This window comes from Dryobates pubescens, chromosome 17 (assembly GCF_014839835.1).
Source record: "Dryobates pubescens isolate bDryPub1 chromosome 17, bDryPub1.pri, whole genome shotgun sequence".
NCBI classification, from domain to species: domain Eukaryota; kingdom Metazoa; phylum Chordata; class Aves; order Piciformes; family Picidae; genus Dryobates; species Dryobates pubescens.
The window spans coordinates 6,520,130-6,533,483 of NC_071628.1; the positions used below are offsets into that span (position 1 = coordinate 6,520,130).

The 13,354-nt window shown below is 48.4% G+C and overlaps 2 protein-coding genes across 2 annotated transcripts in view; both read left to right on the forward strand.

The window, feature by feature from the left end:
* The window catches only part of LOC104303344 (cell surface hyaluronidase-like), a 52,383-nt gene extending 39,244 nt beyond the window's left edge, over nucleotides 1–13,139 (forward strand). The window contains exons 15-20 of the mRNA XM_054169201.1: nucleotides 3,155–3,337; nucleotides 5,879–6,092; nucleotides 6,838–6,942; nucleotides 9,125–9,285; nucleotides 10,534–10,619; nucleotides 12,919–13,139. Coding sequence (XP_054025176.1) covers nucleotides 3,155–3,337; nucleotides 5,879–6,092; nucleotides 6,838–6,942; nucleotides 9,125–9,285; nucleotides 10,534–10,619; nucleotides 12,919–13,139 — 970 coding nt within the window. The remainder of the gene's footprint in view (nucleotides 1–3,154; nucleotides 3,338–5,878; nucleotides 6,093–6,837; nucleotides 6,943–9,124; nucleotides 9,286–10,533; nucleotides 10,620–12,918) is intronic.
* Nucleotides 1–13,354, forward strand: part of CEMIP (cell migration inducing hyaluronidase 1) — a 117,167-nt gene that overhangs the window by 41,100 nt on the left and 62,713 nt on the right. The gene's annotated exons all lie outside the window — the stretch shown is intronic.

Genomic DNA, 13,354 nt, shown 5'->3' on the forward strand with positions numbered 1-13,354 from the left:
TTCCCCTGGCACAATTTGAGACTGTGTCCTCTTGTTCTGCCACTGGTTGCCTGGGAAAAGAGACCAACCCCCACCTGGCTGCAATCTCCTTTCAGGAAGCTGTAGAGAGCAGTAAGGTCTCCCCTGAGCCTCCTCTTCTGCAGGCTAAACAACTCCCAACTTTCCACCTGGGAATGTTTTTATTTGTTGCTCTTGCAAGAAGCTTCTGTCACTGGAAGTTGAAAGGAACAAGTCCTGTGTGTTGCTGCACTGGACAGCATTTTGTGTGTGTGACTTCTACCCCTTCTGTTTCAAATGGATTTTCCTCTTTATTTGTGCTGTGCTTTAAGCATAAAGAGTGTCTAAAGCTACAGATGTTCCCAGGGCATCTGCAGCAGAGGTCTGAAATGACTCTGAATTCCTCATGTGGGATCTACTGTGAGTTCAGTGTTTTGTCACTAGTGCTCTGTGTGTCCCTAAGCCTCTAGGGCACCTGTGGAGATCCATCTGATGTGATGCTACTGAGAGGGGCAGAACAAGAGAGTTAGGCTGGTTCACATATATTTATATTTATTCCACCTGAAAGTATCCACCCCAGAGCAGCAGCTGGTAAATAAGACAGAACTGAGAAGTTTAAGCAGAGAAACAAAGCAGAAGTTACAGGGAAGTCTTCCTGCACCTGAGATCCAGCCAGGAGGTCCTTGGTGGCCAGGGCAGTGGCTGAGGAAAGCACACACACATCTGCTTAACTTAGAATGCAATATCCAAGACATCCCATGCCTGATTACTGCTTGTTGCTTGGGGCTGCAATTCTCTTCATTGTGGCAGTGGCTGGAGAAGAGGCACCTGACCCCCATCCACCGGCCAGCTGCAAGGCAGAGTCCTATGGACCATCCCGCAGCAGCGCTGATGTGTCTCGCTCTGCTCTTTCTGGAGCTGGTGGAGTGCAGTCCAACCACCCAGCCAGGTATTTGACAGGGTGTCCAGAGGATTTTGTGCATACTGAAGAAACAGAACTGAGGTAAAGAGCCAAACAGGAAGCTGTCAAAATAAGACTAAATTAAAGAGACCACAACCACTCGATTCTCTCCTGTACTTACACAAAGGATAACTTCTACAACCTCCCCTTCTCACGTCTCTTCCCAAGCCCTTTGTTGTGGGAATGTACTTTTTTCCATCTCCTCCTCCCCAGGCTCAGCAGTAGGTGCTTTTCATTTATCTTCTCAATCTCCATATGATTTATTTGAGTGTTTGGCTCAGGCTGCTCGTGTGCGTGCTGGTCTCTGACAGGCCTGTTCCCAAACGCCCTGCAGCTCAAGGTGGCCACAACTGCAGGCTTTTTTTCACACTTCCCCCCTCCTTCCCCCCTTTTTTCACCCTCTAGTTTTCTTTTCTGATGCCTTTCTTATTCCCTAGGGAGGTGGCAGTCAGTGTAGCACAGCACCAGTGCTGGTTCCCAGCATCCGAGGGAGACGACAAGTCCTTTCTGTGGCGGTGTCTTCAAGGGATGAAATGTGCTAACACAATGCAAATCACCCTTATGAAACAGCCAAATGTCTTGGGACTCTGTCCTAAAAATATTCCACAAACATGGCTCTGGTGCATTTCTTTCATTTCCTCCAGTTGGAGGCCAAATCATCTGAAAATATATCCGTTCCTCTAGCCGTGCTGTGTTATGACACAGCTGGAGTTGGTTAAAATCTAGAGGGCAGTATCTGGCTTAAGCTGAGGGGTCTTTGTGCAGCTTTGATTTATTATTCTAGAACAGCCTGTCCCTTCTTCCATCCTGCAGATAGCTTTGTTTTGGTTTAATGAGAAAACCAGAAAAAGGCTGGAATAGCTTTGCTTTTCTGCTCTCCATGTGTAATGCAAAGTAGAGGTCTAGGCATGGCCTTTCCCCAGATTTCTCCAAGTCAAAGCAGTTTCTCCCCACTTGCTGCTCTGCAGGCAGGATCTTCCTGGACTTTGCAGGACCCAGAAAGAGGGCTGGTGGAGGTGGTATTTTGTCTTTCTCTAAGCCAAATAGATACTCTTACATGGTAACCAGGAAACTAGGTAGTTAAAGGAGTACATTTAAAGCCTGGCTGGTTTGGGTAATAGAAGGGGAGGTAACTACAGCACCTCGGTGGGGCACACTGAGCCACCTCACAGGGTGAAAGGCAAAAAACCCTCAAGATTAATCTTTGTATTCAGTTCTTCCCTTCAAGTGTAACCTTCTTGTGGCTTTGTTTTGCACAGGACAGGTGCATCCCTCAGACAGGAAAGGCTGTTGGGATACTCTTCCCATCAGTATCCAAATTGCACCACGGCTGCATCTTTTGGCTCTGAGCCTTGTAAGAAAGATTCTTAGTCTGGAGCCAGTTTTCCTCTCTGTGAGGGTGGTGGTGCAAATCACAGGATAAAGGAAAACCATGGGGGCAGGGTGGGTTTTTTTTGGGGGTGGGTGTTGTGTAGGGGTTTGTTGGTTGGTTTGGTTTGGGATTTTTGGGGGGGGGGGGGGGCGGGATTTTTTGGACATACCACAATTGTGGTAGACAACAGTTAAAAGATGATTTAACTTTACCCTTTGTTACTGCAAGCTGAAAGAGCTGGGGAGAGGGAGATTTGATTGGAAACCACGATAATAAACTTCACTGTAAAGTGGAGGAAGCAGAGGTCTCCTTAGACTGTGGCTCTGGTTCAAGTCAGAGATTACTTTCTAATTCCTGAATCTGTGCCCCTGGTGAATGTCTGCTGGCTGCTGGTTCCCTCTGCCTCACCAGCTTTGGGTGATCTAAACCAAGCTGCTGCTGCCTCAAGAGACATGAGTGGGCCTGTGACTGGCTGTGCCTCAGCCTTATGAGGCAAGGGAGAGGAAATCTCTGGGTTTAAGCCATCCTGGCACCTGACTCGGAGTCCTCTGAGGTCAGCTGGAGTCCCTGGATCAGCCCTTCCTAATAAGCAGCCTCCCTTTCCAGACAAAGCAAAAACTTCTGATTTTCTTTGGCTTTGGGGCTTTGTTGTGGTGTTTGGTTTTTGGTGGTGGTAGTGTTTTTTAGGAGGAAGAGAACCTCAAAGGCCATTTCTTTGTTTTTGCCTGAAGACTGTACTCTTGGCTGCAGACTGCCTCTCCTGTGCTCAAGCCCTGAAGTGCATTTTTTTCTCTCCCTCCCCCTGGCTCGTCTTTTGCCGGCAGAGGAGACTGGCTGCGTGTCGCCCTCTGCTACCCTCGGGGAGCCGTTTTCCAGGTGCTGACGGACATCTACCAGCGGCGGACCGGGAGGGTGCACAGCGTGCGGCGGTACCTCGCCGCTGCCTCCCGGGCCAGCGCCCTCAGCAGCACCGGCGAGCGGCTCTTCTACTTCGACAGAGCCTCCGGGTGAGCCCTGCATTACCCCTGAGCGGGCAGCCAACCCTCGGCGTCCATTTAGGGTTAGGGTTAGGGCTGGATGTGGCTGTGAACAACCTGATCTAGTGTGAGGTGTCCTTGCCCATGGCAGAGGGGTTGGAACTAGATGATCCTTGAGGTCCCTTCCAATCCTAACAGTTCTATGATCATTTCTTACCAGCCCCAGCACCTCCTTTCCCTTTCTCAGAGTTAAAATTCACGCCCATCCATCCTGCATGCTCTTTTCACTCATTTCAGGTCAAAATGAGCTTAGAGGCTGGAGTTAGCTGGCGTAGGTCTAAGTCTGTATCACCAAGCAGCGATTTGCATTGCACCCCAAGGGGCCATGGAAAGGAGCCCTGTCATGACTACTGCAGCTGCTACACTGAGGCAGTTTGGGAAGCTTCCCTTTTATCATGTTCCCATGCAGGGACATTTCAGCCCCTCAGTTCAGAAAGATGTTGACTTGCTGGAACATGTCCAGAGGAGGGCAAAAAAGCTGGTGAGGGGTTTGGAGCACAAGCCCCATGAGGAGAGGCTGAGGGAGCTGGGGTTGCTTAGCCTGGAGAAGAAGAGGCTCAGGGGAGACCTTATTGCTGTCTACAATTACCTGAAGGGAAGTTGTAGCCAGGTGGGGGTTGGTCTCTTCTCCCAGGCAACCAATGCCAGAACAAGAGGACACAGTCTCAAGCTGCACCAGGGGAGGTTTAGGAAGATGTTCTTCATAGAAAGAGTTGTTGGCCATTGGAATGTGCTACCCAGGGAGGTGGTGGAGTCACCATCCCTGGAGGTGTTTAGGAAGAGACTGGATGTGGCGCTTGGTGCCATGGTTTAGTTGATTAGATGGTGTTGGGTGATAGGTTGGACTCAATGATCTTAAAGGTCTCTTCCAACCTGGTAAATTCTATTCTATTCTAGTCTAGTCTAGTCTAGTCTAGTCTACTCTAGTCTATTCTGTTCTACTCTATTCTAGTCTACTTTACTCTGTTCTACTCTGCTCTGCTGTATTCTAGTCTATTCTAAAATAATCAGATTCTAAAAATTGGCTTTTGTGAAAGAAAAAAAAAAAGAAAAAGGAAAAAAAGAAAAACAGAGGGAGAGCAGCACAGTGCATCTCTTACTCTGAAGGCATGAAGAGAGGCCAAGGATCTTGCACCATCTTTGTAAGACTGGAGGACACCTCTGGTTAAAAAAACATGTTACGAAACTGTCTCTCAGTCAGCTAGAAAAATAGGGAGGGAAAAAAGTGTTTTGTGGTTAGAGCCAGGGTCTAACCATGGGTCCCATGATGCTTCACCTGACTAAGCAGCTACCTCAGGAACCAATCCACAAATACCAGATTTGAAAATAAGATGGGATATATTTATTCATTCAACCATAACACATGAGCAATCCAGTCCCAGGGCGCTCACCGGGCTCCTCGCGGATGGCCAGGCCTCTCTCATCACAGCAATTGTGAAATAACAATTTGCTAATTAATCCTGTTTTTTTTTAATTGGTTTGGTTTGTTTTTTTTTTCCCTTAACCAAAACCAAACCCCAATGTTGCCCCAGTTCTGTAACCAGGTTGTTTACTACTGAATAGTGGGGAAAATGGTTACACGTGTGGGTCTGTGGGGGAAGAGCCATTAGCTGCCAGCAGCCATCTGGACTTGGTACGTGCAGCTGGATGGGTCGTCTGAGCTAACAATTAAGTTAGGCAGCATCAGCCTTTGGCTCCTCTCTAATTCAACCATGACATTTTTAGACCTTTCAGAGTACAGAAGTTACAGGGTTAGCTTTTTTTTTTCTCCTTTTCCTGTTGTTATTTTTCAGCCTTTATTTCATAACGAGTGGGATGCTTCCCCCTGCTTTTGTTTTTTAACCCCACGCACACTGCATCCAAGCTTATTCTTTCTCCCAGGCAAATAGACACAAATATTTAGTTTTAGAAGAACTAGAATGAAAAATCCTTTTCCAAGGCCCTGTGTCTTTTTGATCTGAAGCTGAACTGAGCTGTTTATGTGATTTGCTCAGCCTGAATTGCAGAATGGGCATGACTGAAAACATGCTTAGAAACAGCTAGGATAAAAATAAAGAGCTCCAAAGGCCAGGAAATCTGGCTGCCTTTGAGCTTCTGTCATGCATGCCTAGGGCTGAGCTCTGCCACGGGCCAAGATCACACAACTCAGAGGGCTTAACAGCCTGAGCATTGCTGCTGCTCTTCCTCTGCAGGGATGCCACCACGCCTGGGGACAGCATTGGGTGCTTGGGGGGTGGGTGTGTGTCTGCCCCAAATGACACTTGCCTGGTGAAGGCAGCTGCCTGAGGTGTACCAGCTGCAAGTGCTACAGGTCTCCTTGTGCAGGGTGAGAGGGGAGCTCAGCCTACATCCCTCCAGGACCCGTTTTGCAGTGGGTGTGCTGTGGAGTTGGTTTCTGAGGTTGGGCAGTGTGAGGGGTTAGTGCAATTCAGCAATGCAGCAAGAGCCCCCGCTGAGCTTGACCTCTAAGCACACAGTGCCTCTGACCCCTCTGTTTGCTCTCATTTGTAGGTACCTATTCGTTCGCCTGCAAGCCCGTGAAGCTCGGAAGGGACACAGCTACTGCTCGCAGCGAGGCTGTGAGCGTGTTAAAATCATGGCACGCATGTCCCCAGGGGACCCCTGGAGCTGTGACACCAACCCCTTCCCAGAGAGGCCAGCAGCTGCCCAGCGCCCTGTGTCCCAGCACCCGTCTGGGCCGTGCAGGGCCTGCGGCGCCCCACAGGTACTCACCGACCGAAGCAGCCTCTGAGGCCAGGCTCTCTGCGTGCGGTCGCACAGGTCAGGTCCTTCTCACTGCGTGTAAGGAAAAGCCATAGGGAGTTCTCCCTCCTGAGTCTGCCCAACAGCACATCACCTGTGTGCAGGGGAGGGGCTAGCTCTCAACCTCTGCAGTCTTTTCCACAATGCATTAGCCTCAAAGAAATTGCCTGCTTACAAGCAGGTGGATGCACATCCATGGCACCTTCCCTCCCCCCAGTTCTTTCTTCTAAACAAGAAAAGGAAAAGATTCTTGAGAAGGGTCAGGTTGGATTAGCTTTGAATTCCAAAGTATGCCATTGCTGCTGCATTTCAGACCGGGGGGGTAACTCTGGCTAATGGGAATAACTGGCTAATCAGAGCAAGGTTCTCTTCTCATTGACTCTAAAGTCACCCCCCCTCCAAGTCCTGCAGAATTGTCTCAAGCTCTTGCAAATCTGCACTTGAGGCTACAGCCAGGCAAAACAGAGGAAATTCATATGAAACTTTTAATCTTACTTAGTGTCAACATGACCATCAGAGGTCTCCTCCAACCAGCACTGCCACAATTCTTTGGGGAATGGTGGTCTGGTAATGAGCACTCACTTGTGAACCAGGGTCACAGTCTGACAAATGCAGTTCTTAACCTGAGCAGTGGTGCCTGCTGTCATTTTGCTGATAAGGGCCAGTTAGCAGGCCAGGTTTTCAGTCTCTCTCTGGTGTCATTGCAGCTTGCCATCACTAGCACACCCTCAGTCCAGTACATCAGGGTCCAGATCCAGTCTCTCAGCAGTGCAGACATCCAAAACCACACCTTGGCATCTGCATTCATTAAGGTATGTTGTGTTCTGTTGCTTCTGAACTGGGAATTGAGCAGGGAAAACTTCATCTCCAAGGTAAGTTACTGCAAAGTCTTGCTGAGCCCTGGCACAAGAGGACTTTCCTCTGCAAGAGGCAAGTGCGCTGTTCTGCCTTGCAATTAACTCTGCTCAAGTCCCTGGGAGCTTGCATTCTATTCAAATGAGGATTCAAGCTCTTGGGGAGAAGAAAGCCTTTTATCACCTCAGAAGAAGAATTTTAACACCACCACTCTAATGTAGAGGAAGTGGGGAAAAAGCATGCCAGAAGTCATTGTTCACAAAGGATGTGGGAGGAAAAACAAGTCTGTGTTTCTGATTTTTCTCTTCTGGCATTGCCCTGAAAGATAAAAATAGCAACATTTCACTACTGAAGGGGTTTGGAGCTGTCAAGGTGTTCCTGTCTGTGCCTTGTATGTCTGTCCAGGTGGTGAAGGGTGACTGCAGTCATGCTTGCAAGGATGCTGTCCAGGCTTTCCTGCTGGTGTGCTACTGAATTATGATTAATGCTAGCAAATGCCAAGCAAAGCTTGTACAGCATCCCTAAGGAGTCTAAGCAGCCCAGATTTCCTGCCACATGGACTGGCTGCATCATCAAAAATTGATTCAAACCCATCAGCAAGCAGGTGTTACTGGAGGCAGCATCCTCACCTGTGGAGAAGTGTAGAGACCTCTGTGTGCAGCACACAGGGGCAGGTGCAGTATCCTCAAAGCTCCTTTGCCCTCTCTCCAGCTCTAATGCAATGCATCACTTTCCAGAGCAGGTGTTGTTTCCAAGATGCATGCTCCTAGCTGAAGCAGAGGTGAGGATTGTTGCCCTAAATCTTGAAAGGTGCAGGAAGTTTGGAAATGAAGAAGTGAAGCAGAGGCACCCCACTACCAAAGCACCTTTTGTCCTTGTTTTGCTGAAAGAAATGCAAAAAGTCAGAAATGTTTTGGATTTCTGACCCCAGCTTCCCCAAGGACTGAGTGAGACAGGTGTGGCAGTGCCTTGCTCCAGCTCCCGTGGGGCACTGGGGGCTCTGATGCTGGCTCCTCAGCAGGTCTGCAGCGTGTGGACAAGGGCAAGACACACCACGGGGCTGTCCCATTTGCCAGCAGCTCCCTGCAGACCAGTTAGCAGCAGTGGTTGCTCTCTGCTCTGTGTGCAGCCAGACTTCAACACACTTCCCAGACTCAAAAGTAGGAGACAGCCAGGACTGGGTCACTTAATCTGTCTTTGCTCCTCATTGTTCTCCTCTGGCAACCATGGCCCAGATATCACTTTACACCTGCCTCCCCCTGTTGCATTCAGCATCCTCTGACATCTTGCAGAAGCCACTTTCTAACCATGGGCTCCCTCATTCACTCTAGTCCTGTATTCCCTGGAGGCATCCACACATCTGGACTGATGGGATGTAGCTGAGCTCCTTGGTGCCTGTGGGCTTTGGAGAGCTTGTGTGGATTGCAGTGCTGTGGTTTGTATCCTGAGCTCAGCTTTCTGTCAGCCTGACCTTGATGTGCTGCTGCTCTGCTTGGTGGAGGTGGTGTCCTTGCAGACTGGGCTGTCCCCTGGGATGCTGGGGAGATGCACCAGCGCCGGACACCTCAGGGTGCAAACATCGTGGCACATCCTAAGAGGTGTAACCTAGGGAAGGAGCCTTTGCTGTAGGAAAGGAGGAGAGTAGGAGCCACTTGTGCTATAACTTCTTTGAGGAACTAGGGTAGCCCTACCAAGAAGGAATTCTGCAGGTTTGATGTTTACATTTCCAGGAAAACCAAAAAAAGGCCACGTGGTGCCTCTGCTCCCCAGTGTGCTGCCTCAGCACCTCTCCCTCGCTCTGTGGTCAAATCTGCTTTCCCAAGTGACAGTCATTTCTCTCACATGGAAAGAAACTGCATTAAGAGTGAACAAGGCATTTTACTGCCAGGATTCTTGGCTTCCCCTATGGATCATCCTAAGATGAGCTCATTTCCCAGGTTGTGTATGCCAGTGAGAACTAAGGGGCTTGCTTCCTCCTGCCACCAAGCATCTCTGAGTGCTGTCACTCCACCTGTGTATAATTACAGGGTGTACATCCCTGATGTTGTCCTTGCTTGTCACTGCTTTCTGGGGAGGCAGGGTGAGAGTCTGCAGCTCCCCACGCCTGCTCCTTGAGCCTCGCTGTGCTCTCTGTTGCAGATCAATGACACCCTTCTCCCGTTCAGCCGCCGTGGCATATTCTTTGTGGTGCTGGATGCGTGTTCAGGAGCAGTCGTGAGCAGGCAGCACTTTGACACAGTTACTGCTGAAAGTGCTGCCAGGGCAGTGACTGATTATGTTCAAACAGCTATAAAAGACAGGTAAGCCCATTGCTGAGTTCATGTAGCCACCCATGGCTGATTGGAAAACCACCTAACTTCCATAACCATCCAGGGAAATCTGGCACGGATTACATCGGTAGAAATCCCAAATATCACCCAGGTAGTAAGAGGTGCAGCACCTTTCTTCCAGGATTGCAGAGATCAGAGCAGAGGAAAAACAGGTTTTCTGGAAAGCTGGCAACTCCTTCTAAACCGGCTGTGCATTTTCCAGCATGGAGTAGATAAGGTCCTCACAGTGACATTTGCAATCCTGTGCACCTCTCCCTGTGCCCAGCAGTTTCCTGGCAGCCCATGATTCAGTTTTCCATTTCTGAAGCGAGTTGTTTTCTGTTTACTCTTGCTGATTGGTTTTGCCTCTTGTGTCAAATGAAAATCACAGGTGTGCCAGATTTTCCAGTGAGCAGATCTGCCCTGCCTGTGGGCTCTCTCACCTTGCATGTGTCCTGGCAATGGTCTAGATCATCTCCGTTTGTGTCTGTCCCGCATTCCTTGTGGTTTTATGTGTCGCCACACAAACATGGAAAAACAGAGATTTAAAGATAAATTCTTGGCTGCTGGCAGAAGCAGGTCAAATAACCAGAAAACAGTCTTCCAGTCCAGGACTTTTCTGAGCAGTCTGTGACCAAAGGTTTGAACACTCCTGAGTGACTCCATCTGCAGTTGTGCACATGAGCCTGGACAGGTATCCAGCCTGCATGCAGAGGCCCAGATCCATGGGACACACCTGCATTTGGGCTGATTTTCCAGTGTTTTTGCCCTGTGGTTTGCAGTTCTAGACATTCAGCTAAATGCTAAATTCCAGTTGTGCCTGGAATTCATGGCAGGTGAAATTCACTGGGGGCTGAAAGCACATCTGTGAGGACCAAAAAAAAACCAGGCTGAGGCTTGACTGAAAATCATGCCCAGGATCTCAGTGGATCAGAGCCTCGGGACTGCACAGCAGCTGAGGGCTATGTACCCATAAGGGATGCCCTCCCCAGCAGCCATTTGTGCTGTGTTGGCTTCCGTGTGAAGCACAGGATTAATCTGGGAACTTTACAAAGAGGCTTAAACTTCAGAAAGCTTGCATGTGCTTGAAAGAAAGGGGATTTAAGCACCTTCTCATGCAAGTTCTTTGGTTCTGAATTGGAACTTACAGGCCTTGCAGATTCTTCATGAAGTCATGTTTTGCAGTCATCCAGCAATTACTGTCCTTCTTTTCAGGTCACTTGTCCTGGTGTGCTCTAGAGGTGCTGCAGCCATGGTGGGGAGCTCGGAAATGTCTGTCTTTACCAGGTTAGGTTCAGCAAAGCCTGTTGCATTCCACAAGGAAGGTAAATGGATTTATTCTACCATGTTTCTTTTGCTTGAGGATTACTGCTGTGTTTCCCTACCAAATAGTGGACACATACTTGTACAATGCTTACCAATAGATTTCCTCCCACAATACTCTAGTATCACCTAATCAAAAATCTCTTGGCTTAGGCATGGTGGGAAGCAGGAGAGTTATTTTGGGGATTTGACTCCATCTCACCAGTGAGAAGCCACATGCTGCAATTTTTTTCATCTAAAAGGAGCTGATTTTTCTAACCCCCCAAAACAAGAGAGAGAGAGAGAAAGAAAGAGAGAAAGAGAGAGAGAGGGAAAGAAAGAGAGAGGGAAAGAAAGAGAGAGGGAAAGAAAGAGAGAGAGAAAGAAAGAGAGAGAGAAAGAAAGAGAGAGAGAGAGAAAGGAAGAAAGAGAGAAAGAAAGAGAGAGAGAGAGAGAGAAAGAAAGAGAGAGAGAAAGAGAGAAAGAAAGAGAGAGAAAGAAAGAGAGAAAGAAAGAAGGAAATAAAACAATTTAGTAAAGATTCCATCTCTAAAATTCAACTTCTTTGCAAGGAGTGAAAAAAATAAGTTAATAAACTGAAAGGTTGATGAAAAAGAAATAGCCAGAAGTGAAATAGGAGCTATTTGTTTTTTCAGATGGAAGGGAGGTGAAATCACTGGTTTTGGAAAGTTGTTACTACAGTTTTACCTTGGACTGTTGCAAGAGGCCCATTGGTATCACTGGTCCAGGAAATCCATGCTGGGTTTCCTACTGGAAAACTGAGTCCAGGTTTGGATGAATAGTTTGGGTGATAAGGAAATTAGGGAGACAGGCAGCTGGCTTGCTGCAGATTTCATCTGCAATCTCACACGCAGAGAGCAGACGGAGAGTTGTCTGTATTTCCAGCTTTTCTTCCTTGGGGGTTTGGGGACTTGTTTTGTCCCTAATGCTTTACTGAAATCTCTATCAGTTCCTGGTTCAAGTTTCAAAGTTCATTGCTGTGACCACTGCAGGGAAGGGCAGCAGAATTGTCACAGCAGAGACAGTGACTCCACCTCAGTGCTGGATTCCCAGGAAGCTGTTGTTTCTAACATCTTCTTTTAAAAATAAAAACTGGAGGGTTTCTTTTTTTGTTTTTACCCTGGAACTTCATTGTTTCATTACTGCATCAAAGCCCTGACTGCTTTTGAAAGGAATTTTTTTATTAAAGCCATCCTTTTTGTTTGTTTTGTCAAACTTTGCTCCCTGAACCACCTGTGATGCTCACATGTGTGCAGCACTTCCAGGTTGTTGGGGGAGCTCAGTTCAGCCCTCCAGCATCAGCTGCTCCTGAGGCACAAAAAGCAGCAAACAGGGCCACCACCATCCCAGGCACATGCTGGTTGAAGCCATCTCCTTGAGCTGCCACCTTGGTGGGATGCTAGTGTGTGGCAGTGGGCCTGATCGTGTGCTGCTCCTGTCTTGCTGTTGCTAAGGGCAGGGGTGTTCACCCCCACGTCTGCCCTGGTTTCCAGTCTGGGTAGTTATGTCCTGCTTCATCAGCTTTCTCCTGTTGGTTCAGGTATGTTCATTATTTCACTTTACATCTCCAAAAGTGATCACACAGAGGGCTGGTCTGTGCTGGGGGCAGGGGCAGGCTGCAGCGTTTCTCCCAAGGGCATGTTCCCTCCGCCAGGGGTAACGCACAAGAAACCCGATCCTTTTGACCCCAGTGGGATGGGGATTTAGGGTCTTGCTGCCTGGCTTTGTAAAACCTTATTTAAATTAGAAGTGTTTACAGGAATAGTCTCCATCCACCCAGCTGCAAATAGCCTTGGGAGTCTTTGCAATGAAAAGCAGAATACAAACACGAGAGATGATTATTAAAATGGGAGAGAACACAATGCCTTTGTACTCTGTGACAGCAGAGACCAGAGCAGAGTCAACATGGGGGACAGTTTAGGCATAACAGGAAGAAACTGCTGTAAACTAATAAAAGAAGGATTCAAAGTGCCTAACCATTTTCATACAGTCAAATAGGAACAAGAACCAATCTTATTGAAAACTAAGGGGCAAAACAATATTCCTGCTAACTGGCATCTGGGAACCTGTCTCAGCTTATTGAAATACCTGCAGGTCTGTGCTGCAGTGAGGTTACAGCTTCAGCAAGGCTCATTCCCACTCACCCTTTTTTTTTTCTCTCTCCTAAATGCTCTGTTCTTTTAATCCAAGTTAAAAAGGAAGGGCTGAGAGGTTTCCATGATGTGTGGAGGGATTCTCTGCTGCGCTGCCGATCAGTGAACTGACCCAGCCGGGGTCACTCTCTTTGTGTCTGTTTTTCAGGGAGTTTTGCCATGCTTGGCTATAAAGGACAAGCCAAGCCCTCCTGGATTAAAGTCCTTAATCATGCTGCTTATCAGGAAGCTGCTTCTCTACAGCATTATGTTCCCTTGAAGCTGGAGGAATATCAGTGTCCAGCTAATGCTGACGAGCCGCTGCAATTCGCTTTGTCTCAGAGCCGCTCCGAGCAGAGCCCTGCAGATGCTGTGGCGCCCCAGGGTTAGCGGTTCTGTGGCAACACCAGCCAGGCAGCGCCTGGTCCCCAGAAGCTGCTCCTGTGTGTGCAAGACTGTACCAAACTGATGTGTTCCCTTGTGTATCTTCCAACTAATAAATATGCTCTCGTCTTACCCACGCTGGCACAGCTTTATTTTTCAAACTGCTTGGCAGGGCAGGAGAGGCAAGGCCTGTGGGCTGCCCTTCCCAAGAAGAGCTTCAG